This window comes from Rhopalosiphum maidis, chromosome 2, assembly GCF_003676215.2.
Source record: "Rhopalosiphum maidis isolate BTI-1 chromosome 2, ASM367621v3, whole genome shotgun sequence".
NCBI lineage: Eukaryota > Metazoa > Arthropoda > Insecta > Hemiptera > Aphididae > Rhopalosiphum > Rhopalosiphum maidis.
Genome location: NC_040878.1, coordinates 44,359,017 through 44,386,072, shown reverse-complemented (window position 1 = coordinate 44,386,072; position 27,056 = coordinate 44,359,017). Strand labels below are relative to the sequence as shown.

The following is a 27,056-nucleotide window of genomic DNA, read 5'->3' as shown; positions in this document are numbered from 1 at the left end:
TATCATATATTTTTTGTTAAAAATCGTATTTACTTAAAAAAAAAAAATATAAGATCATGCAGAAAATAATATTGAAAACTTGGATTTTTATTTCAACTATAAATGATGAAAAATTGATATACAAAATAAAAGCCAAAGATAGGGGGAGACACCCCCAACTGTCGTGCATCACTGACTTACCTGAGGGTTGTAGTCTGCTTGAATTGTCTACACTTTATGTATGAATCACATAGGTACAGTCCAAATACATATATTTAAATATTAAATTATAAATAATACAATTTGGCATTTTGATAAAATTATGGTTTTCCTCTAAGCACTTCACGTCAGGGTATATAAATAACTTACAAATATTTGCGATAAAATAATTGTAACTGTATAGGTAACGTAAAACATTTTTTTTTCTAAATACAGTATTATTAGCATCTAACATGCTGGTGAAACATTTTTTTTATGGGGTTTTAAGGCAATTTCAGGTGAAAACGGCATAGCGAATTATCATATTATATATAAGTATTATTTACGGTCAACCAATTTTTTAGTCAGCCGCCCGGCTGATGTTCGTCGGACTGGCGGTTGACGCGCGCGATAGATGTTATCGCAGTCTCTTCCACTTGCCGAACAAACATAATGATCTAAAACACGCGTCACGTCGTTAGATTTTTAGCGCAACAATGGAAGTCGACATTAAGTTAGAATGATCTCCATTCATCATCGTACATTTTTATTACGGCGCGCTCGCCTATATTATTTACATTGTAAATAAAAAGCTCTTTGTAACTTTATAGGAAACATAGAGTATATGTGTGACCTACGCAGATTTAAATTTTAGCACTATTTCGGACAAACTTATGACGTCCAATATCCAAAAATGAGAATATTAAAATATATTTTTAATAAAAATTCACAATTTGTCACTATTTGTAAACGTTAATTATTGTTAAGATAAACAAAACTGCAGCTTTGAATCGGCGATGGAGCCTATACATTTATTTATTATTACATTTTTATTGCATATTCCAAAATTAAACATTATATAATACAACTCAATTTTAGGCGTTTCCTTAACAGATTAATGTGACTCACCAATTTTTTCTTTTTAGAATCATGTTTTTTAAATTTTGGAGTTTCTAAATCCATACCTAACGTGTATATATAAGGAACCAAAAGTAAAACTATAGAATTTTGTTTCTTAAGTCACTTTAAAATTGTGAGCAAATTTATAAGAGCAAAAAAATATATTTACCACAAAAACGAGTGTTTTATGTTAAATTCATTCACATGTGTCGCTTATCACATATAAGTACATATATTATCGTATATACACATACAATTTATACGGGAGTTTTTTACGGCCCCGCGGGCACATGTACTGACATTGTGTTTGTCTAGGGGTCCGCGACGCTTTTATGCGATGTAACGACGTGCAGTGCGTATATTACGAGTATATGTCGCAAGCAAGCGACAAGAGCGTCGTAAACTGAAGCCGCCACCAATATTATTGTCATGTATATATATATGAGTTGATGTAGGTACTGTCAGCAGCACGGCCATCCGGTAACCACCACCACCGATGCAAGTATATACAGTTTTATTTATTTTTTTTTATTACCCGTTAATAATATGTTATCATTATCATTTCGCGTTTTATATCGGATTTGTTCGTTCTAATATTATTATTGGTTTGGTTTTACTGCGCGCACCCTCTGCAGAATTATCTTCCTAATAATATATTATTATATTATTATATTTATACGCAAGTATAAAATAAGGAAAAAACAAAATGTGTTCACCGTAAAAAGGGGAAACAAAATCATTTATCGTATATTATGCAGTATCGTGTTTGCAAATTTTAGTACCAACTACTGTGAATTTAGACGATAACTAAGGTAAGTTAAGTTGATGCGTTGTTCGATATAAATGCAAGATAATATACGATGTCGGCATATTTTAAAGGATTCAATACAAGCAATTTTAATAAGAATTCATGGAATCTTAAAAAATAAAATACTAATTTAACGTAATTTAAATGTGGTTCTATGTTAGTATTAATATTGGTTGACGGTTGTTGAGTATTATTGATACAAATTTATAGAGAATTAACTATAGGTGTGAAAGCGATGATGCAAGGAGGCTATACAGTAATAAATAAGAAACACAGTTTCACCATAAAAAAGTAAAACATTGTCAGTTCAATATATTTTTATTTTATCGATATTATATATACGAAAAAAGTTTTCAAGTCTGAAAAACATAGAAAATAATAGTGGATTTTAAAACTATACATTACCTAACTTTTTTCGTATTATTAGTGATTTCAAAAAAAAATTAAATCAAGTTTTTTTTTATAATGGTGAGAATTGGTTAGAATTATAGCCCTAGTATTAAATTCAGTCACAATGTAGTAATATTCATATGTAATGATATAGTAGATAATAATAAATTATGTAAAATATTTGAAGTTAGTACGGTGTTGGTGTTGTAATGTATATTATATACTGAATACCAATTAAGCTATTCCTCGTACCATCACTGAACATAATATATCCCAAATTTACATAAATGAAATATATCGTCTAAATCAGGGAAACGAAAAAATCCTGTGTTTATGACATAACTGTAATGATTTAGGTATTTTTAAAATAAATTGTACAACGCACTCAGTGTAACCTGTCTAATATTATATACCTATACGATAACACTCGACAACCTCGGAACAATACATTATCTATTTTGTTTTATTATATTACACTGCAATCTTATTAGTTATATTTAATGCCTTCAGTGTTATTTTTTACGAGAATACGAGTAACGCCGTTTCACTCAAATGTCTTTCGGAGATGACGACTATAATGTAAACATATTGTTATTATTACTATTACTATTATTTAGTAACTGGGTGGTGGACAAAATAAATACATAAAAAGTGATTTTTTACGTGTTTTTCAATAATATTGATGTTTTTATAGTTACTATATATATTTTACGATACGTCTAAACGACTATCTAATTGTCAATTTACGATGTATTGAACAGCGTATCGTATACAAGTATACGACATCCTTAATTCCGATCGAATTGAATCATTTGGAATTTGGACCATTATACTTTTTGATGTAGTTAATACTTTCTGATAATAATATGACTAATGAGTAATAGTAAAAATTAAATAATATACCATATACATTAAACAATTAATGAGTACTACTTACTAGTTACTATAGGTAGTACCTATTCAGCTATTCATATTCTATTCATCTACAAATTCATTAAAAACATATCTCTACATATTCTAATAGTAATATTTAAAAAGAAAAATACTAGAAGTTAAGATATTTAAACGATTTGTTTTGATTAAATTACAATACATAAAAAAAACATAAAGTCAGCAGCGGTAACCGCGACATGAAAGAAAAAAAATTGCTTGCGTTTTCTTTTTTAATACGTCAGTGTCGCTTTATAAATAGTTGCACTTTGGAAACAATTTATGTTATATTGCACAACCTGTAATGTAATAAAATGATATTAATTATTTAATGGGACAGTAGGTACTTTCCTTGTATGACTATTTGTAATGAGCTTGACATTTGACGTATAACTATTAACTATAGTCTATAGTTATATTAATTAATAAATTAATTACTCCAGTCTCCGTTTGCTATAAAATATTGTGTATAGTTACCTACATTAAACCGCTGAAGAAATCAAAATTTTACAAATAGTTTATTATGTTTACAATTACAATATTGGGCTATTACTTGAGCTATTTACAATTACAATGTTGGGCTATTACTTGAGCTCTATCCTCTTATTGTTTTCATTGCTTAAGCTTAGAAGTCTCCAAAAACTGAATCCAGAAATTTGAAAGTTTTCAAAATGATGAAAATTATTTGGTGATATTGGTAAGTAAACATTCTAAATTAATTGAAATCTTGATAGTATAACAATACGATGTCAATGTGACGAATGTCTGATGATTACAAGCACAGTAGTGTACGTAGGTATTACTTCAAGTCGACGAGCAATTTAATTGCGTTTAAGTATACGTCAGAAATGTGGAGAAATTGAAACATATTTTATTCTCATTTTTCTTACCGTACAACGCACATAAACGTAACTATACGCTTAGTACATTACATAGATGGTGTATAAATAAATATCATAACATTTCATTTTTGGGAGCGTACTATACTACTACGCTACTATATGAGGTACCTACCAGAGCAGCATTTTGGCGGTGACCCCTCTGCAGCTGCAGCAAATACCACTATATACATACTATAAGTATAATGACTATATATATATATATATGTATATGTTTTGTACAAATTTTTATACCGAGTATGTATATATATATACATAAAAGAGGTAACTACTTAAATACACACACACACACACATATATATATAGAAATATGCAATATACAGGATAGCGCGGTCACGGTAAAAGGATTAAAAATATCGAACAAAACAACATGTGTTGCCCGGCATAAATAATATCCGAAAAGCGCGAAATGTCGCGGACGGGAAAAGTTTGCGCGCGCTAGCTTAATGGGGGGCTTGACCACAGCGTTTCGGCGGAATTCGCACACTGCACCAGTCCCGGACCCAATTCTCGAGATATATGCGTCGCACCCTGTATAATATACATGTATATTGTATATACATATATATACGTGTGGGGTGTGCTATATATTATAATATAAAATATATGTGTATATTATACTCGCTCCTTATTGTCCCAAAGTCAAGTCGGTCAGTGCGAGCGCGGTCACGGACGCATGTGTGTGTGTGTGTGTGTGTGTGTGTGTATGTGCGTTATATTATATGTACATCCCGTGCACTTTGTATACGTATTTGCAGCGGGCCGCCGCCGCGTAATTGTCAGAAGACCGCGGGGTCCGCGACCAAATTTATCGGGTCCGCCGCCTGCACTTAATACTTAACCCCTTTGCCAGTATAAGTCTGCCGCGTGCTATCGATTTCTCTCGGAGTGCCGAGAGAGAGTCATTACATATTGCGTATATAAATATAAATATATATATATATATATATATATATATGTATATATTTATTATTTTAACGAATCATTGAGCGCGCTAATCGTAGCCACCGCTTGTTATTAAAATACGATATATGATTATGATATATGTATAGATATAGTTTTCAAAATAAATAATTTTTTTAACTCTGTCACTTTATGTTGTATAGTACCTATATATTATAATGTATATACTGCGTACGACGCAGCTAAATGCGGTTGTATAAACGAAACACACGCATAGCTATCTACACTCCACAGCACAAATGATTGTGGTACTATATTATTGAGACTATAGGTAAATTATAAAATAGTATAGAATATAAATTATAACCACTTTTCGAGTAAAAAGAAATAGTCAATTGTATTAACAGTTTACAGTTCAAATAGGTTTTCAAACTTACACGTGTCAGAAATGTGTAAATATTAATACTTTTAAAATTGTATCTATGTCCAAATAATTATAACTTTTATTAAATTATTCTGTTTGCTAAACGACAATAATAATTCAATATTTTTATTTTTATTAGCATATGGTATCAAGCGAGTTAGCATATATTTTAACGTAAAACATTCATAAAGTTCTAGAGTATATACAACAACTTTTTACTAGTTGTACGAAAAAAAAAAATTTTAGAGAGTATAAAACAAAAATATTTTAAATTATTATTAGGAAGAGGAAGGATATATAGGTATTTAAAGTTATCGTCCGACCGTGGGGTATATTATATGTGGAAACAGGAAGTTGAGCTTCCTAGGTTTGAATGTATGCGAACCATCTCTTTGCATAGGCGTGGCCCCCTTTTTTTACAGACATAGTATGGGGGAAAAGTATAAAGAAGGCAAAAAAAACCGGAAGTGACGTTTATTATGACCTCAGCCGACGATGATGTGCAATTAAATTTATGTGCCGAGACCACCCACTGAAAGGGGGCCATCAAACGGCTCCTACACCGGCTTATATAGACAATACCTCAGATTTTTTTATAAGTAAAAAATAATAGTAATAATAATAAAACAAAACAGAGTGCGTAAATCCCCCTAACTTATACAATTGACACGTGGATGAGGAAATATGTTTAACCTTATATAAAACATTAAAAGATTAATTTCTCAGAAAAAATTCAAATACCTAAACTAAAAACTAACTAAATTCTATATTTTATTTAAAATATTATTATGTACACATAAAAACTTTTTTTTCTTTAATCTCTTACAATTATTTTTAAACATTTTAAAAATTAGAATAATAATCTAAACTATTTAAAAATACTACATACCTTGATGTTGATGATAATAAATTGCTACAAAAATTTGTTTTCTATAAGTTCTAAATAAAAAAAATATTTTTGTTCATACCTACATTAATAAGTGACGTAGTGTATTTTGAGATATTAATACGATAGTGGTCTATTAAAAATGGCTATTACTGCCACTTCATTGAATGAGAATATTAATCGAAAGGGGGTACGATTAATTTGGAGTGATTTAGTCATTAGGTATGTCTACATGAGATACACGTCACCTTTGTTACAAAATTAATTTCACATTTGTCATAGTAAATATGATATCATATATGCAACCCTAATAGCACTTTAGGTTACAAGAATATATTATATATTTCTACATAGTCTCATACTCGCATAGGTTTGTATAAAATTATAATAATAAGTCACTAAAATAATATTATATTGATATGTTTAGCTTATGATTCGTATGATACATTTATAGTAGCTATGGTATATATAATAAGTAAAAGGAACATTTGAATAGTGCTATATATTTGAGTCAACTGTATTACAATTATAATAATTAGGTACAATAAGTATATACATAACATGATTACAAAATATTCCGTTTTTTTCTTAATTTTTTTTTTTAAATAAATATATGAACACATTTTATCCAATACAGATCTATTCACATTTCACACATCTCCAAGCTTAAGATACTTTTACAGGCTTTATACTCACGTAAATATCCGATAATTTAATATTGTATTGCAATTTCTACATTTCATAAATCAAAAAGAATGAATGCCTAATCGCCTATAAGTATATATATATATATATATATAATATATAGTTTATTATACAAAACTACTTTGCTTTATAAGTCTTATTTTTTTTAATAAAAATCATAAACATTTGATACAATATGTTGTTGATATTTAAGCATTGCAAGTTTCTTCGCCACTCGAGGTCACGTTAAATGGCAATCAATTATCAATTACTTTATTTATGTCATATGTGATGTTACATGAGGAATTGCACGTGGCATGTTTTTTTCATTGTGGTATGCCTTAGTGGAGAATAGTCAGTAAGTCCATAGTTCACGTATGATGAGACTGATGATAAGTTATTCTGTGATCATAGACCCTATAGCATTATAAAGGAACGTGACAAACTAAAATAATAGGTAATGGTTAAAATAAAAACATCAATTTAATAATGTAAGTATCATTTAGCTGTCGGAATTCATCTATTATTCTTTATATAACAGCTAGTGCTGAATTCAAGAATTGTATGTTATTAACTATTGTTTGTTATAAATGTTATAATAGTTGGGGTCCAAATAAACAAAATGTGCAGTGTTTGACCTAAGTACAAAAAGTAAATTTAAAACAGAATTAATTTATGATTTATACCATACAAATAAAATGTATTTTAACATATTTGATGTATAAGAATATATATTTACCTACTAGATTCAATACATATATAGTTATGTATATACTTATAAAAATGTAATAATACTATTATGATTTTAACTGATATATTACACAATTATAGAAAATACAACTTATTTAGGTTTTATAAAATTACTTTATACTTATACCAAACTTAAATTAGTCTTCCGCCCGCCACTTCCTCATAAATAATTTATTGCAATTTTGTTTACTTATATAGTTATATAGTTATATGTTGAGTTATTAATTTAACAATGACAGGTAGGCTGATAGCGTCTAATTCAGATAAGAAAAAATACGAACATGATGGTGATTTATGTTTAATAATAACATTTGCGGTCAATTGTCGTTCAGTAAAATTTTTGCGATTGATTATTATAGTGTTAAATTATTTACGATAAAATGACGTATATCTAATTAAAAGTATGTTATTACCGCGAATAGGCCACTTTTTTTTTATTATTATTTGATAAAATGTCAGCACTCAGTGTACTAATAATTTTCTCTCTCTGACCCACGCGTATAATATAACAAATTTATTAGTTATAACTTTAAAATTAATATCTTAATAAACGCTTATAAAACTCGATACTGACCTTGAAGTTTTATATTAAGTCAATTCACTTTAATATGAAAGCAAAAATAGATATTTAATTCGCAAACATCTATAGTGGCAAGGACTTGAGAGACAAAACAAATAGGTAGTGCGCTGACATCCTCTTTTTTCCTCGTACAATAGTGATTAATTCATCGTGGCATCGTTACTACTTAACTATTGTGTTTAACTTGATTGAGTGCAAAACTTGATGTTCATAATTATAAGCTAAAACGTAATGAATACAAATATATACTGTTAGGTTTGGGTGTGTTTAAAGTTTAAACTTGTTTTAAATATTTACATTCAAGTACCTAATGATAAATATTAAATATATATAATAACAAGAAAAGTTTGATTATGTTTTTATTACTTTCTTGCCAATATAATATTTTAATGTGAAATGTGATCATTTATTTTAAATGTTACAGTAAATGCAATTGTTATAATTGTTTTTAAGAAATTAGCTTGTTATTTTATTTCAAAAGATAATTTGACTGTATACTTAAACTGTTTAAGTTAAACACTGTACATCTTCTATTTTTGTGTATTTAAAAATTAATCGGCACGACTATTATTACTACTAACGTTTTTGACGACTACTCCACAAACTGTCATCTGTCTTAAGTCTACGTGGACTTATTAGGTAAGCATATTATGTATACATAATACGTATACATATAATGTACTCAGTGACGGCGATCAACAAGTTATTTATATGTATATACGGGAGGCTTGACGGCGTGGTTGTGTAGAATCGCATTGCAATATTTTTGATGTGTATAATAAATGTGTTGCAGTTATAATAGGTATATTATATATCAGCCAAACCATGTATGTATACAGGGTGATAGTGCGTGTACGTGATACAGGGGTTGTACAGACGTACGCAGTAGATTTATGGGCTTGTAATAGCCGACAGCCTCGACAGAGGGTCCGATTTTTTTTCACATCCCTCTCCATGAACATTATATTTTATACCACGTGTATAAGTTTTGTCCCGATTCCAAATTGAAATATAGCCCATTTATATGTATGCGTGCGACAATAGACGAAATAACAGTATATATATTGTGTTTATGTACATGCAATATACATAAATACAATATCATGCGCTGTTACTTTTTGAGTACATTATGTATACAATATTAAAATAACATGTATGTATATAGTCGCGCGAGCATATAGCAGTTCTTTGAGTTTGTTATTTGCATCTCGAAGTCGATTAACAGACAATTTGAGCACAAAAAAGGGTTAAAACGGCCGATTATAAATCATCGTATTAAAGTGGCTAATGGTTATTTGACTTTCTCAACAACCCCAATCCACAGCGTCTATATCTCTCGTTGCAGCAGTGCACGTTTTGACTCCATATTTTTGTATGTGTATATATGCATATTTATGCATATGAAATTTATATTAATGTCTACATGTTTAATTTTTTTCTGTCTTGAATTCAGTTACACGCTGTATAATATATAATAATCTACTGAGATTTGAGTACGAGTCAGTTTTATACATATTCCTCACTAGGATTTTAAAAAGGGTCAAATGTAATTTTTTTAAATTATTTGCGTGCTGCCTACATTTTTAATGCAAGTATAGTAGAACTACGATTATCCGGACTAATTAATGTCAAGGGTGGTCCGGATAAGCAAATATCTGGATGATTGACGTATGATGTATCAAAAGTTATATAATTGTATGAATATGTTGTATGTATGTATTTATTATAAATATAATTTAAAATTCGTAACCATAAACAATTTTAATATATATTTAACTGAAACAAAATAAGCCTTAATTATAATATGTGACATAGTTTTAAACCAAAAAAAAGCTTTTTTTCTCGTTCAGTTAATTGGACATCCGGATGGTTGGCATTTAAAAACGTGGTTATAAAATGAAAAGTTTTTATGAATTTCTTATTACAAAATAATTGACAATTTTTTGCGATTTTGAAAAATTTCATTAAAATTCTTACTTCAAATACATATAAAAAAAAATGTGCCAATTTTTAATTTTTTTTATACAGATATATGTGTACATATTCCTGTAGTATTTTTTTTTTAAATAGGTTGAAAAACTTATATACAAATCTTGTATTAAATTTTCAAATCTTTGTTAATAAAAGAAAAATGTTTATGATTTTCTATAATAACTACATAATAATTGGCTAATTTTCGAGATTCTTATGAATTTTGTATTTTCTAATTTTAATCGCTCACAAAAGTTTTTTGTGACAATTGATTTTCAATATTTTTTAATTGAGAAGTTAAAAACTTATGAGGAATTTTATACTACATTTTCAAGAAATTTTACTTAGTAAATAATTTTTAATTTATATTTCTAAAATAAAAATGTCGAAAATTTGATTATTAACTATATGTAGGTAATTAATATATTAAACATGTATACAATATTATATTACCCATATAAATACAAATATAATTTGAAAACTACAAGATGTATAAAGTAATAAAATCATCTGTTTTTAGATTACCATTATTATAATTTTTAGAAATTTGCTCAAAATTATTTTTCGAATTGTCTGATTATTGTTACATTACAATAATAAGAAGAAGTAACAACTATCTATAGATAATAACATAGTTACTTATACTTATAGCTATACGAATATATAACGCACTGACACTGTTATTTTTCTACTGCACCTTCAAACTGCAGCTATCCATTAAAACTTATATGTCTCAAAATATTGTAAAATATTAAATAATTTTCAAGTTCAGACTCTAGAGAGTAGGTAGTTTGGTAGTTAGAGTAATAAATATAATGTTTGTCAAATTAAAAATCATTTATGTTATATGCACCTACCTATTCCGGCATTATTTTATTATTATATTTATATATAGATATTATATTTTAATTATGTAACTAGATAATACTGACTATATATAATTTACTCTTGGGGTACTTATAATAAATAGTAATAATTAAATACCTATATTTTTTTATAATATTATACTGTTCTTCCGTCTTTGTTTTATTTTGCTATACCTATATATATTTTAAGTTTTTGACCATACTATCATGTTCTTAAAGCATATATTATTGTATAACCTACTAATATAGTTATAATTTAAATACTGTAGATTATATAATATGTATACATTATACATATTATAGGTGTAGGACAGTTTTTCAAAATATAAATATTTTAACCGAAAAATTGAATAGATATCCCATTGTAATGATATATATATAAGCTATATTTTTTAAATTATACATATTTCGTAAACACACCATACATATAAATACCTACCTAATACCTGTAACATCATAATATATTATGCTGCAATTTATCTATGAAATCTGAAAAGGTATTATGTATAAAAGACATATATTTATATATAACATACTACATATTATTCGATAGAATTCATTAAATGCTTGAAGGGTGCATTATATTATAATACGCACCCTATATAGCTATATACATAATAATTATTTCTACTGATACACATGTTATGTGTACCTATAAAGAAGTTTTTCGTTAATAAAAAATACATTATTATTAAACATTTCGTATAGATTTTTCGTCAAGTAATTAATTTAACCTGCAATTTAATACACCAAAATTTGTATGGCTAAATAGGTTTGATACAATAACTAATAATATTAGACATTAGTACTATATATCTATTATTGCGTTATCATAATATCACATAATAATCTCGTATCATAGCATATTATATGCGTGTTGTTCTATATATTTAAAAACAACTATACCATACTATAATATTATAGTGGCTATAAAGTATAAGGTATAAATTGTATTATTTATATTAGGCATATATTGCATAATGTCAATGCACTTCGATAGGGTTTCGTACATTTGTCATGAATACGTTCTCCGTTTTGTTTACGTGCTTCTCGGTCGGAGTCAAGGTACGTGGAAACCGTCGGCGGTTGACTACCGAATAACACGACTATAATAATAACAGTGCGGCGTTGTTACCGGCAGGTTACGAGCGCGCAGTCGAAACCGAAACGGACGAACGACGCGGCGGAGGAGTGGTTTGCAGTCGGACCGCATGTCGCCGATTGGCCGGTTGGTCCGACCCCGCGCAGCCCTCGCCACGGCCCACGCACTCACACAAAAACACATACACAGCACGTCACCTGTACGTGGCGGTGTTCATTGTCTCCGGCGGTGACGGTCGTCGATGGATAGGAGGGGGGTATTTTTTAAGGAGCTACGGTTAGGAGAGAGAAAAAAATACACTACCAAAACATTGACGACCTACCGACTGATCGTGCGTCCGTGAATCATGTGAAACACAGTCGTCGTCGCGATCTAGCTGGTATGATATTATATTATCATATTCCGCAAGTTACGAACTTCCGATATTATATTATATTACAATGTATAGTAATAAACCACTATACGATAATACACTATAATCGTATCTATTTATACATAGATCCATGATTCATTGCAGGTATTTGCTGCTATTAGAAATTCGTCAAATTTTCAAAAAATCACACCAACCGTCATTATACATGCACAATAAATCAACCAATATATTTTGCCACTCATTGACGATTATACTATAATATTATTAATTTTTCATTTATTTTTATTTTTATTAATATACGTACCATCCGTGTGGCTATATACTATACAGATATTTCATTAGTCATATGAATAAATTATATTGAATATAATATGATATATACAATATACATATATTAACGTCGACAAGACGACGAATCAAATATTTACAATTTGTTCTTAAGTATAATATTTAACACAAACCTGCAACAAGGTGGTATAAATATGTAGGTAAAAGTTTATTTATACATCATAATATAACAAAAATATATATATGTCTTATCTTTTAGTTATATATTCACAGCCTCACAGGTTTAAACTATGAATAGAATTTAAAAACCTCTGGCAACATACGAATTGATGTTATTTAAAAATTAAATTATTTTATAGAATCTTAATTTTAATGTAATATTATATTATCATTTTAAATTACGTATATATAAATGTATTGTTACCTCTTACCTATACAGTATATTTGGTCTTAAGTAACCAAAACTAAAGAAGAAGAAGATGACGCCGTATACGCAGTAGATATCTGTACTCTATAGGTACATGCCCCCTACTATGTACTACGAACTTAAATGCCACAACAATGTAAATGTAATCAATGTGCGTATACATACCTACTAATAATACTATAGCTATCGGTAAAATAAAATACATTTTTATATTGTATACGTATATCTATCACCGATTTAACCATTACAGCAGTTGTTATGCGTACAGTACTACAGTTTCAAAGAGCTTTTTCGAAAATATAGATGAAAATATTATCAAAGATGTAGAATTGTTTTAGTAAGTTTTTTTCTTATTTACATTTTATTGTATTTTGTAATACGAGTTAAGTTCTAAGAAAAATATATACATTTGTACTCAGTATATATTGTATATACTCAGTATATCTTATACATATTATGTATATCAAACTTAATTGAGTACCTAATTTTATTTTTATGTAATACAATTCGTGTAAAAAAATTAAATAATATATAGACCATGATACGATATGACTTGTCCCAACAAGTAATGCAATCAGGTATATAAGTGTTGATATACCTATAATAAATTAATAATATGGTGCTATAGCTTACTATGAGCAGTTAGCATTTATTGGTATATTCATTAGAAAAATATCAATAAATTAGTTTTAGGTGTAGTTAATAGTGAGGTTTTAAAAAGTTGAATTTAATTATTATATTTTTATATTAACAATTTATTATACTTAAATACTAAAATACTTATTTAAAAATGACAATATATATTTGCATATGAGTATAACAAATAGTTTCCCATTTTACAATTTATTATATCATTATATATTGCAGAATTATATAGGCCTCTATATTACCCAAGTATACCGCTAAGCCTAAGTTAACATATTGCCATCTATCATTTCTTTATATTATCTTCTATACTATAAGTTCTGCCAATGGCTATATTTGGTTCCACTATTTTTGCATCTTTTTTAACGTTATCTTCCCATATTAACCGTAGTCTCTCAAGAGGTATCTTTTCTACTGAGTTTTCTTCAATTACTTTTTATCAGCGAATCATGCTTCCTCCGGGCATGACCTGCCCAAAGTAGTCTTATTTTTAAAATTATTTTAGTATATTTGGTGTTGGTCGCTAAAAACAAGGTGGCAGTTCATCGTTATGTAGTTTCCTCTATTCATTTGTCTGAGCATTAAAGTATCTATGCTCTATATGTTTTCAGCATTCTTTTGAGTAATTTTTTTTCTAACACTTCCATAATTTGTTCTTTGGTTTTTATCAAAGGTTATATGTTTTTCCTCCATGGAGGGCAATCGATTTTAACAAAGTTAAGTGTGTATATCCTAGTTACATATACATAATAAATATATTTACAACGCGTGAATTCTTCTTATATACGTATAGTGTATGCATATGTGAACAATGCATATATGCATTTTAGTTATTTTAGTTAAGTTGTAACTTATACAAGTTACAATATAATATAATTTAATAAGTATGATTAATTAGACTATCGGGATACATAATATATCAGTCGTATAACCTAACAGTTTTCATCCGAAAGTAGATTAAATAAAATGTGTAAATTTAATAGGCATATATTGTAATAATCTTCGAGTAGTGGTGATAGGAGCATATTTTAGATGGATGATTAGTATATTATAATGAGCGGGTAAGGTGCCAAATATATATACACATTTTGCGTATATATTATTATGGGTATACGGTATTATATAATATCAAAAATATCATATGCTTGATAATAACATATTATATAGTAAGTTGTAGGTAACACGCGGGAGTGTAAAATAAAACGTTTGTGCGCGCACGCGTGTGTGTAATGATTGACAGGTGGTGCGCGGGAAAAATCATCGGCTGCGGCTGCTGTGTGGCAGCGGCGACGGCGGCTGCGGTGGTGGTGGTGACTGACAGTGGCGGCGGCGGCGGAGAAAAGGCGGCCCCGTCGTACCGATCGCGGCGCAGGCGCACGATGTATGGTTCATGTACTGCGCGCGGCGTGCGGTAGTGTCGGGAATGGGAATAATAATAATAATAAAACTATCGGTCCGTCGCGCGCCATCGTCGGCGTATCGCCTCATCCGCCGCGACTGGCACTGTACACTCTACTGTGACTGCGGCGACTGCGACGACATCGACATACGCGTCCGATGGCCGACAGTCGGCGGACTACGTTCGACCACGACGTCTGCTAAACGTCAAGCAGCCAGTGCTATACGTATGATATATTTTACTATTATTGTACGTACGGGCGTGAATTGATGGTGCGATGAATATGCGCGAGTTTTATTTCGTATTAAATTGCCGTCGTAAAAATCGTTTCTAAAATATTTTTTCGGTACCGACATTATAAAATATACGACTTTAATAATATAATCTACCACCGATATAAAACTATACCACTGTTACACATACTAAATATACTACCACTTCTATTACTACTGTATATTACTACTAGTTACTTTATTAGGCTCCTACTATTATAATAATATGGTATAAATTTCTATTATATATATATATATATATATATTATAATACGCCGCCGTTATATCAATATCAACGATATTCGTTCCGATTAAAATCTAATAGTATCGTGCGCGGGTGATATCGAAAATAATAACACAACGGTTTTTGCGTGAAAAATATCGTCGCCGCGCGTCCGGAATGATGTTAAAAAACACTGAGGCCGACCTGCGACCCGGCAAACAGCAGCAGCTGATGTTGGGCGCGTTCGGAGGTCCGCAGATGTTGGCAGACACCTTGCACGCCGCCACGGCCGCCGACGACGAAGACGACGACGACGATTGCGGTGGCGGAGATCGCAAGGGAGACATGTACGCGGCGACCGCTATGGCCATGAAGGACTCGCCGGTGGCGGCCGGTCTGCAGGACGGCAACGGGTTTTGGATGGCGGCCGTGTCCGCGGCCGGGCCGCAGATGGACCACCACGCGGCCGACTATCAGCCGGCCGCAGTGCCTGACTACATGATGCACCACGTGATGGGAGGCGGTGGTGGTAACGAAAACGTGTCGCCGGTGGACCCGCAACACCAGCAGCAGCAGCACCACCAGGTCGCTGCTGCTGCCGCAGCCGCCGCCGCCATGTACCAGATGCAGGCAGACCAGCAGGTCGGTGGCGGTGGTGGCGGTGGGATCGGTGCCGGTGGAGGCGGTGGACAGCAAGAGTATCCTTGGATGAAGGAGAAAAAGACCACCAGGAAAAACAACCATCAAGGTAAGTTTCGTGAACAGATTATATTGTTCGTAAGCAAACAGCTACATTTATCGTAAACTTTGACGTAATTCATACTTTATGTGAACTCTACAATATCAGAAGTTATTAGAGATACTAGGATGGAGTTTTTGTTTTTACCGTATAACCTCCCAAAATCCGATACACGTCATACAAATTATTTATGTATATATAATATTTTGAAGCGCTATTACATTATTATATCTATATTGTACGTATATAAGTGTATATAATTCCAACACAACATGTCTAAGAAAGTTTGAAATTGCATTCCGTACACATATTGTTTTAGGCCGTAAACTTTGTTTTGACGAGGGACACTGGTGCAGCAGTGGTATAGTTTCATATTGTGTCGTCAGCTCAAGTATACTATATTTGTTCTCAAAAATGGATTTTAGTGAACAGTTATAAAAATAAAAATGCTAAAATTATTTGCTTATACTTTAAAACCTAAAAAAAAATAGTAGTCTCAAAATATGTATAGGTACTATAACATATAGGTACATAACATTCTGTAAATAATAATTATTTTTTCAATCTTACATTATTTTTCTCTGTAAATAAAGATGATATTAAATAATTGATAGATTCTTATGTTCAGTTGATAGAAATATCCAATAATTATAATTTGTACACATGTATACATTATTAAGCTATAAAAATATTTTCGCTGAACCTTCTATAATATTGAAAGTAAATTGTATTATTTTCTAACAAACGATAATATTTAATATTATTTTTGTACTTATTTAATTTTATATTTATAAACAATAATATTTCAACTACTACACTCGGCACATACCTACCTACTTACTAAGAAGTAAGAACACATAAAAAGTTTTCAACTACTCATACATGTGTTACTTCATTTATCACTTCATGAATTTAAATTCACCCCGTTTATTGTGTGTTTGAATCACATAAGGGGAGAGAAGACCACCGTTTTTTTTTTTTAATAAAATCTTTAATACTCTATATGGTAACTTTTTACATAAACTCAGTAAGTACCCTCGAAGAATGGCTGTTGTCAAATTATTATTTTTATAATATTACAACTTAACACGTGAAGATATTTTATACAAAAATATGATGAAAAATTATATTACTAAATAAACTTAAAGGGATTATAACAACCGCGCAATAATTATGTACTGAACGAAATATTCAACTATAAATGTGTATACATAAGACATAACTACTATTATGACAGTATTTAAGAGAATAGTAAAACTGAGAATCGTAATTAACTTGCCAACGCCACCGTTTATCACTTGTACCTATAACTAATACCTATCTATGTAATTTTTATTTATTGAAACAAGTTATAAACCTTCGCTAGCTAATATAATTAACTCTCGTGGACTTAAATTTTGTTAAACGTTTTTTAAAACGCCAGACAGACTTCGGGAAGCAATTTTAATTGTTCCATATGAAATGTACTTCCCGTAAGTATAAATTATTAGCGTGGTATTGTTTTTCCCAGACGAATAACCCATCAATTTGTGTTTGACATTCGGTTGAGGGTTTGACCGTGTCGATTTATCATTATCATGTTTTTATGGTGTACACACCGCCAGATAAATCGGTGTTTCTCACCGAACGTATATACTATAATAGTCATCGCCGACGCCGCTTCTGCCGACCGCCGTAGGTACCTACCTATAAAACAGAAGACTGGTCTAAATTAACAAAAAAGGTTGTTAATAAAAAAGGATAATTGAAACGATTAGATAGCTAAAAACAAAACATGATTCGATTTGCCGACGTTTGTGGGATTTCCGTATAAGTGGCGTGAATAAATACTGTTATGACTACCGAATATCCTGTAAGTTACCCTCACCCTCAAGTATCATTATTACAACCCCTAAAATCCATTGAATCGTAAATTCGTAAATCATTTCGATGTTAAATGTGAATCAATGATGGATTCGCTATTTTAATTGCTTATAATATGTTATGAGGAATGTTGAATGACAGTCTTACGGTTTTTTTAATTTAGAATTTGTGTTATTGGCATGATTGCATGTGCACTGTAACTTGTACCAAAAATAACCTAACGTTAATAAAACTCTAAAGTTACATTATTATTACATTATACATTTATAAATTAATTTAAAATTATTACATACATACCTTAAAAAATTAAATTTATAATTTTAGTCAAAGTTTAAACCCGATGTTAATTCAAAATCAGGTTAAGATTTAGAAAAATGTAGAACTATAGTTGTACTAAATACATAACTACAAAATATATTGAGTTTATTATTTTTTGTACTCATTCATATTTTCATTTAAGTAACCATTTTTATTAAGTACATATATTAAATATACATTTAAATTAGTTAATAAATAATTTTTTTTATAAATTTAACTAAAATTCTCATGTTATTACTTATACTTAAAACCTATAGCTACAGCAGTGTATTTAATAAAAAAAATGTGTATTTTATACTTTGAAAGTCTAAAAATAATTTAAAATATATATCTTTATTTGTTTTAATTAATATACTTAAAGCTAATATAGTATTTTAAAATAATAATATTTAAAATGTATTTTATTGATTTCTCTCGACATCCGTTATATTATTTATTAATAAAAGTATATATTTAAAAGAAAAAATAATGAGCCCTGAATCCCCTTCTTTTTAGGAAAAAATGTTTACTACTTCATAATATATAATATATAAATATTATATGGATCGTTTTGAATAAATTGAACTTATTGTGTATAGTTTGTGAAACGTGGACTACTGTCAGACTGAATATGATCGATAGGCCTGTTGATGTGAGAAAATTTGTTGTGTTAAAGTAGGGTCATTCTTTTCACGTAAGAAAACATTAATGAATAAAGTATTGTATACATAAGACCGTGTTGCTTCTATACGAATTATTGAAAAATAAAAAATAAACAGTATCCTGTTTTCAAAGGTTGTTCTCAGTGTTTTTGGAAATCATTGGATAATTCATTATCGAAAATAACATTACTTTGAACAAGTTTATATAGGAGTATAGGACGACATTTTAATATACCTGCTATATAACCGCGCTAGGGTTAGATTCCTAAAGGTGGAACAGGTCAAATATGGAAGCTCATCCACACTGCCGCCGCCGCCGATGGAGTTCAAACATTAATTACTGTCCGCATACTATTATTTTAATCTGTCTATCATGAAGGTTAAATTATGCTGTACGACGTGTACAATAAAAATTATTATGGTTTACCGAAACTATACACCGTCAAAAATTTTTTTTTTATGATGTATAATAATACAATATTATGTGTACAACCTCAATTAGAATCTATACCTACTCATATATAGCACAAAACGCTTTATTTTACTTATTTCGTGTCTCAGTAGGTTAGACCCATATATTATTATAACGGCAGATTTGAATACTACAATACACTATGACTTTATATTGTCTGCATATAAAATATACACTGTTCATAGAATTATTCTCGATGTTGAATAACGTATCAACAAAATATAGTAATTTAAGGATCATCCGGTTATTAAATAGGACGGAAAAATATTGTGTGATATATTTTCGTTGTACTTTACAAGCTGTCAATTAACACGATAGTGTATTATAATAATACTATGTATGGATAATATTTACACAGAGGACTAGTTAATTCAATACACTTGCAGAATATCTTGAATGGGTGTATAATGCGCACTTATTTACCTGTACATGTTGTTTCGGGATTCAAGACATCGTGCAGCGATGATGAGTATTCATTAGGTTTTTAGTTTATAAACAGGTTTTCAATATGATAACCGGTGATCAAACAATTATCGGTGTAGGACAAGTTGCCGCGTTCTTTTGTGATTAATCATGCACATCGTGTGCATGCTGCAGTATTTGCAAGAAAGAAAGTGCCTATAATTTTAACTATTAAAACTCGAATAATATATGTATAATATATTTATATGTATGATATACATGTAACTCTATATAGTATTTAAATAAGCACATGGTGTTTCAGTTTTTTAAACCATATAATATGAATTGTTTTGTTGAAATATGCTTTATAATAAATGTATAGTAATTTATTGTGTAATAATACAATATAATTATATATTATGTATTATTTATATTTTCTTTATAAGTATATACTTTCTCCACAAAAAACCGTAATTAAATGTTAAAAATATCAACAAATAATATAACAACCTATTCTTTAAATAATTGTGTTGTCTACATATATTTTGTGGTACTTGTCAAGTTTACGAAAACTTTCATCTAAAGTATTTAAAATTATCATTGTCAACCTCTGTTTGTTCATATTTTTAATAATTAACAGAATAATATTAGTTATATTATTTTAATTTTTTAAACTTTAAAGAATTGGACGGTCAACTCTTTTATAATTCATTTCGTGAATAATAAAATATCACAATAATAAAGTAATAAACTTAAATTGTTGAGCAATGAAAATCACTATTTATTAATTATTTAAAATTGATAGTCTAGAATCAATAAACTAAATTTTGGTTTTTATATCCATATGTATTAAAATGCTAAGAAATCCTTATTGAAGATATCTTATAATCCTGGAAGATACCTTAGTATCTATTAATTATTAATCATTTTATAATATGATAAAAAACAATGAGTAATATAATATTGATTAAGATAACTTACTAATAATTTTATTAAGGAGACTTGAACGAGTGAGTATGAAATTGCATAGGACTATACCATAAAAATTGATATTTATAGAAAATTAAAAGGTTTAGATTAGTTTTATTTAATATAAAAATAACATGATACATTTTAGTTTAGTACCTTTATTGATTTTTGAATAATATACGTTTGTTTAATTTATTAGGGTTAAAATAAACTGAATATTTTAAATTATGTATTCATGCGATGCTAAAAATATTAACCCAATACCAAGTTTATACTAACAATCCGTAATAATAAATAAAGACATATATTTAATGGGTAATGCATATATAACCAGTATTTATACTTTAATGCTTACGTCCAATTAAATTTTATATTTGGAAATCTATATGAAAAAAAGGAGGTAGAATATGCTTGCTTTGTGTTATAATAATATGCTATTTCTATGATCAATTCATAAATATTTTGAAAGATACAATTAAATTTAAATTACAATATAATATTTAAAACTTCAAGGAGAACATCAATGATGATTCAATAGCTCTAAAATCATTCAAGATATTTTTTAACAGAAATACCTAATATAAACATATAGATACATTACAAATTTTTGTCATTTTTAGTTATTACTAATTGTTGTTACATAAGTTATTGTTTAATGGCATTTGCTATAACATTTAACATTTCTTTTAAAAACAAAAACACCGACGGGTTTACCTATAGTAATAACCTATATTTATTTATATATTTAAATAATACATAGTTTTTTTTTTATACATAATAACAATAACTAATTAATAAGAAAATATAGATACATTTTTAAAATAATGCAAAATGTTTCATTTTTGTTATTTACTGACTTAAAATAGGAATTTAACTAATTTTTTTAGGTGGATAGTAAAGTGACATAAAAATTAAATTCTTTTACAACGTATTTACCTACGTATTTAGTATAATGCCTGATTTGACTTTATCCTTGTGACATATATACTATTTAGATAAACAAAACCATTATAATATAGGAACCTTTACAATAGTATGATATACATGATTACATCTTATTTTTCGCATTTCCGGATACTGCAGAATTATATTTTTAGAATCATGAAACATAATATTATACATTATCGATTACAGTATAGTTAATATTCAGAATAATTAAATTAAAATTCACAGATAAAGTATCAATGTATTCAACATATTATAATGTTTATTGCAGGTTATTTATATTAAAGTATTTAATTTTCATTACATTCATAAAATATATCATAATTTCTAAGTACCCACATAAGAGTAACAGAATAAAAAAGTAAAGAATGTTTTTTTTTGCGAAAACGACTTTCATCAGATTCAACTACACTTATGTAATATCATGTATGAACCTAGTAGAACTACTCTACTTTTATTACATAAAATATAGACATTCTAATTTTTAATAAAATTTAATATATTTTCGTATTCTAGTATATTATTTCCTATATAATAACAGTTAAAATATACATTTATTTTATAGTCTAAGTACTTAGAAAATTCTACTTGAATAAAGTGAATAAAGTGATTAAATATAGATAATAGATATGTAGTAACATTAATAATCGTGTAATTCACAATTAATTGTAGGTATAGACAGTTTTCGTTAAATTAACATAAAATATCAGCACATATTTTTTAGAATATATATTTTTTCGTGTTTCTTTATTATATATAACTATCTAACATTCGAAGCATACGAATTAACATCGAATAAATATTAAGAAAACCTTACTGTAAAAGAATGTACACGTGTAACTAGTCTTTTTCGCTTTACAAACTTAAATGTAAAACAATACTATAATATCTGCTTGTACGTGCATGCAGTTTTTTTTTTATCATAGATTTCAATTTTTAATCGATTCATAAGAATAGATAAAATATTTCAATTGCTCGTAACTCGCTTAAAAATGAAAAAAAAGTAACGAACGATGTTTAAATACAGATAATATTTTAACTTATAAGTTAAGTCACTGGCATGTTTAAACTAACTACAAACAATTGGTTCAACTAAACACAAATTTAATACATTGTTTATACGTTTGCAAGATGGATATCATATTAATATATTATTGACTACAATATTAAATAATAATACGCAGCCATGACGTTTTCTTAAAACTGCATAATATGAAATAAAAAGTTTACGATATTATTATAATAATAATAACTAGTAATAAAATAGATACTTTCTCAGTACTCGAGTTGGCAAAATTAAAGTAGGGAGAGTCTGTTTACTTTAAAAAAAAGAGTGTCCTCATCACTTGTTAAACGGTATTGGGCTGTGTGAGTTATATTCTACAGCCCGTAATACACCTTTTTAAATCATATAATAATGTTTATAAATAATTAATAAAAAATTTAAGTTAATATAAGACATAGCCACATAGGTAATTACTGTACCTATTTCATATGTTATAGTTATAAATAATAACTAAATCAAAAAGATAATAAAAGTAAATAAATAAAAAACATCCATTTTAAACTATTTATTTAAATATTTCCATAAATTATTAATAGTATTATGTGGTTTTTATCTTTCAAATTTATCCTTTTTGGGTAACAATTTTCTTCTTAATTTCTTTTACTACATTTTATCCAAAATATTACATAGCTGGTACATTGTATTAATAATAATGATGACAATAAAATTCAAAAATAATAATCTTTTAATCTATGATGACTGATAAAAAATATTAGTGAATAATGATAACATTGGTAACTCACAATACTATATTACAAAGGTAAGTATTATAGTTTTAATAATCCATAATCCATTCCGTCCTCCTACGTCTTCATCAAGTCGAGCACTGTAATTTTTATTAAATTTACATTTTTATAGTTGTGTATATTTTATCATAAAGTTATAAGTTTATAACCTATGTGCAATTCTGAAAAGAATTGAGAATAATAAATAATAAAGATACACTGCAGTGTTGTCATTGCGTCTATTCATTTTTATTTTTACGTTCAACAATTTTTTTTCAAGGTTTCTGAAATGTACAGGAAGGTAGGTACTAATATATTACTTATGTATTATATATAAGTACCTAAGCTCTGTCTAAAATGTAATGTTATGTAGACCTAGCAAAGACGCGGCGGCGTTTATTGAGACGAAAAGCGCGAGGGGAGGAAAGTATACAGCATACTATATATTATTATTATATTTAGTATAAAATATATTATATATGAATGATGGCAGTGGTGGAGGACGGAGTGGAGAGAAATGACCGGAGGGCAAGTCTGTGACCAAGGACGACTTGTTGAGAACCGTCGACGGCGTCAAGGGGGAGCGTATAACACAATAATAATAATTAATCTCGGTGATACCGTGGTCCGCGGAGACTATTAATAACCTCTACTCTTGAATTTATATATATATATATATATGCGAGCATATGTTATGTCGTCGTATCTACCTACCTTTTTTGTTTTTGTTTTTCACCCGAAGCCGCTTCCTGCAGCAACCCGATTGATTGACGTACCAATTTCCGTTGATTCGGATTTTGGGTGCGATAGAAAAAAAAACACAAAATATTAATAATAAACTTTTATATATACGTACCTACCGTCATTGCGTTGTCGGACGTGTCATTAACGGACTTACTTTTTTATTATTACTATATGTATATATATTATATTATTTATATATATATATATTATAATGCTATATTACAGTTCGCTGCAGTCACTACTGCGGTGCATGCACTGTACACGATGCGTATAGAAATTACAAATGTATAATATTATACTACTATATAGCTATGTAAAAATAGATAGTGTGCTACGATGTATGTATACCGATGAAAATAAATAAGATGGAAACGGGAACGGGGTGGCAGTAAGGTCATACGTCAGAAATGCACAATAAAGATGATAAAAAAACGACTTTGTATATACGGAAAAAAGTCACTGTGCCGCGCTGCCGGTCACAGCGGATTCAATTTCCACGTCATTTTGCAAGTTAAAAATGAAGCTGAGGGGCTTTTGTGTGTGTATGTGTGTGTACGCACGTAGAGTGGCGGGAACGAAAAGAAAAGCGGTGTGGGTTTTTTCTGCAGAGTAAGGCGATAGTAGTATTATATATACAGAACAGTATAGCCTGCGTATAAGAGCGAGTGAAGAAAAATGGTCGTAAAACGAAAAAATGACGGGGAAATGTCACCGTTGTAATATTATGAAGATACGATTCACTGTTTGAGCGGTGCCGCCATAGCACAAGGTTGACGGGCGGTTGACCCCCCGGGGGAGAAGGGGTCGAACATGTTTTTTGATAAATTGGCCGCGGCCTCAGACACAAAAAGCTCTAAACGTACACCGCGCACCCTTCCGACTCACTCGACCCCTTCTCACCCGCACTCGATCATATTCTTTTTCTCCACTTCCGGGAACACACTCGCGTCACTTGTATACATGTACATACGCCACGTATACACACGTCGTATATATATTTTTCATATCACAAATCTGAATTTCTAATTTTTCTCTTTTTCGCCCACTCTTGTTGTCGTCGTCGTCCCTTCACGTCACCCCCATACAAACCATATTATAGTGGTTTTTTTATGTCAAATTTTTCTTTTCTCCAAACTGCTTCGCCTCTGATGGTCGGGAAATTCACTTGATTATTTCTCATACTGCAGGCGACGGATCGGAAACAATAATAAAATATGTATAAAAGATTGTTTGGCGACGATAAGTATCATACATACATTACTGTAGAAATTTTTGCTTTAGATAATGAAATACGTCTGTACGAATAAGCACACGCCACGATGCGTGCGAATCGTACGCGCGTTGTCAACGAAATTTCGGAACAGCGTAGCCGTTGTCATTTTTATATATTATTTTATATTTTGTAGACTACGGAGTACGCGTCAAGATGGTAATATTGATGACGAAAATTATAAAGAAAGTCATAACAATAGTTACAAATTACATTTTAAACAACAATAACAAATAGCAAGAGTATAATGTATAAGATAAAGATAAATAAAATGCTGGAAGTGTTGTGATCATGTAATATATGGTCAATATTGAAATCTTTAAATAAGGAATACTGATAATCGATAAAAGTATATAGTTTAGGTTTTACCAATATGGCTAGTATACAGGTATATAATTATACTCCTATATTATACTCCCAACTCAAAAAAGTCTTTTGAAAAGCATACAGATAAATCTATAGGTATGTTTTTTTATAACGCGAGTACAACCGTTTTGTGCGTGGGACAGAGAGTCAGCAGAGAGTGAAAAATAGAGTAAATAATATAGTTTTACATAGTGCAAATGTTCGAGTGGCAGGTATGTCGCGTCACGCCACCATTTCCCGAGAGATTTTTTCACTCGTTTCATTAGCAAAAAAATGTGATTCGATTTCAAAAGCAGCAACGAGTATAAATCAATCGTTTTTTTTTTTATATGTAATTTGTGATATGCATGTTATGTTGTGTACCACCTATTGGAATAAATGTGTAATATAAAATATTTTAACTCGCGGATTTATATGTGCGTATATATAAACTTACACTATAATTTGCTGTTATGCGTTCAGTACATTTTATGTTGTTTAAAGTATAAATAGTTTTTTTTTTCTAACCATACGCTTAATATTACTAAATAATTATTGTTTTGAGTTTTTGACAACAGACTATTCGTTTAACGCGTACAACGCGCGTGTTTAAACGTCTGTAATTTAAATCAATTAATCCATTCGATTATGCGTGCTACA

General features: G+C 29.4%; 1 protein-coding gene across 2 annotated transcripts in view; it reads left to right on the top strand.

The window, feature by feature from the left end:
• Positions 1–15,586: 15,586 nt before the first annotated feature.
• The window catches only part of LOC113551157 (homeotic protein proboscipedia-like), a 61,730-nt gene continuing 50,260 nt past the window's right edge, over positions 15,587–27,056 (top strand). For both annotated transcript variants that reach the window (XM_026953226.1, XM_026953224.1), the window contains exon 1: positions 15,587–16,645. In XM_026953226.1, coding sequence (XP_026809027.1) covers positions 16,075–16,645 — 571 coding nt within the window. In that variant the 5' untranslated portion in view covers positions 15,587–16,074. The remainder of the gene's footprint in view (positions 16,646–27,056) is intronic.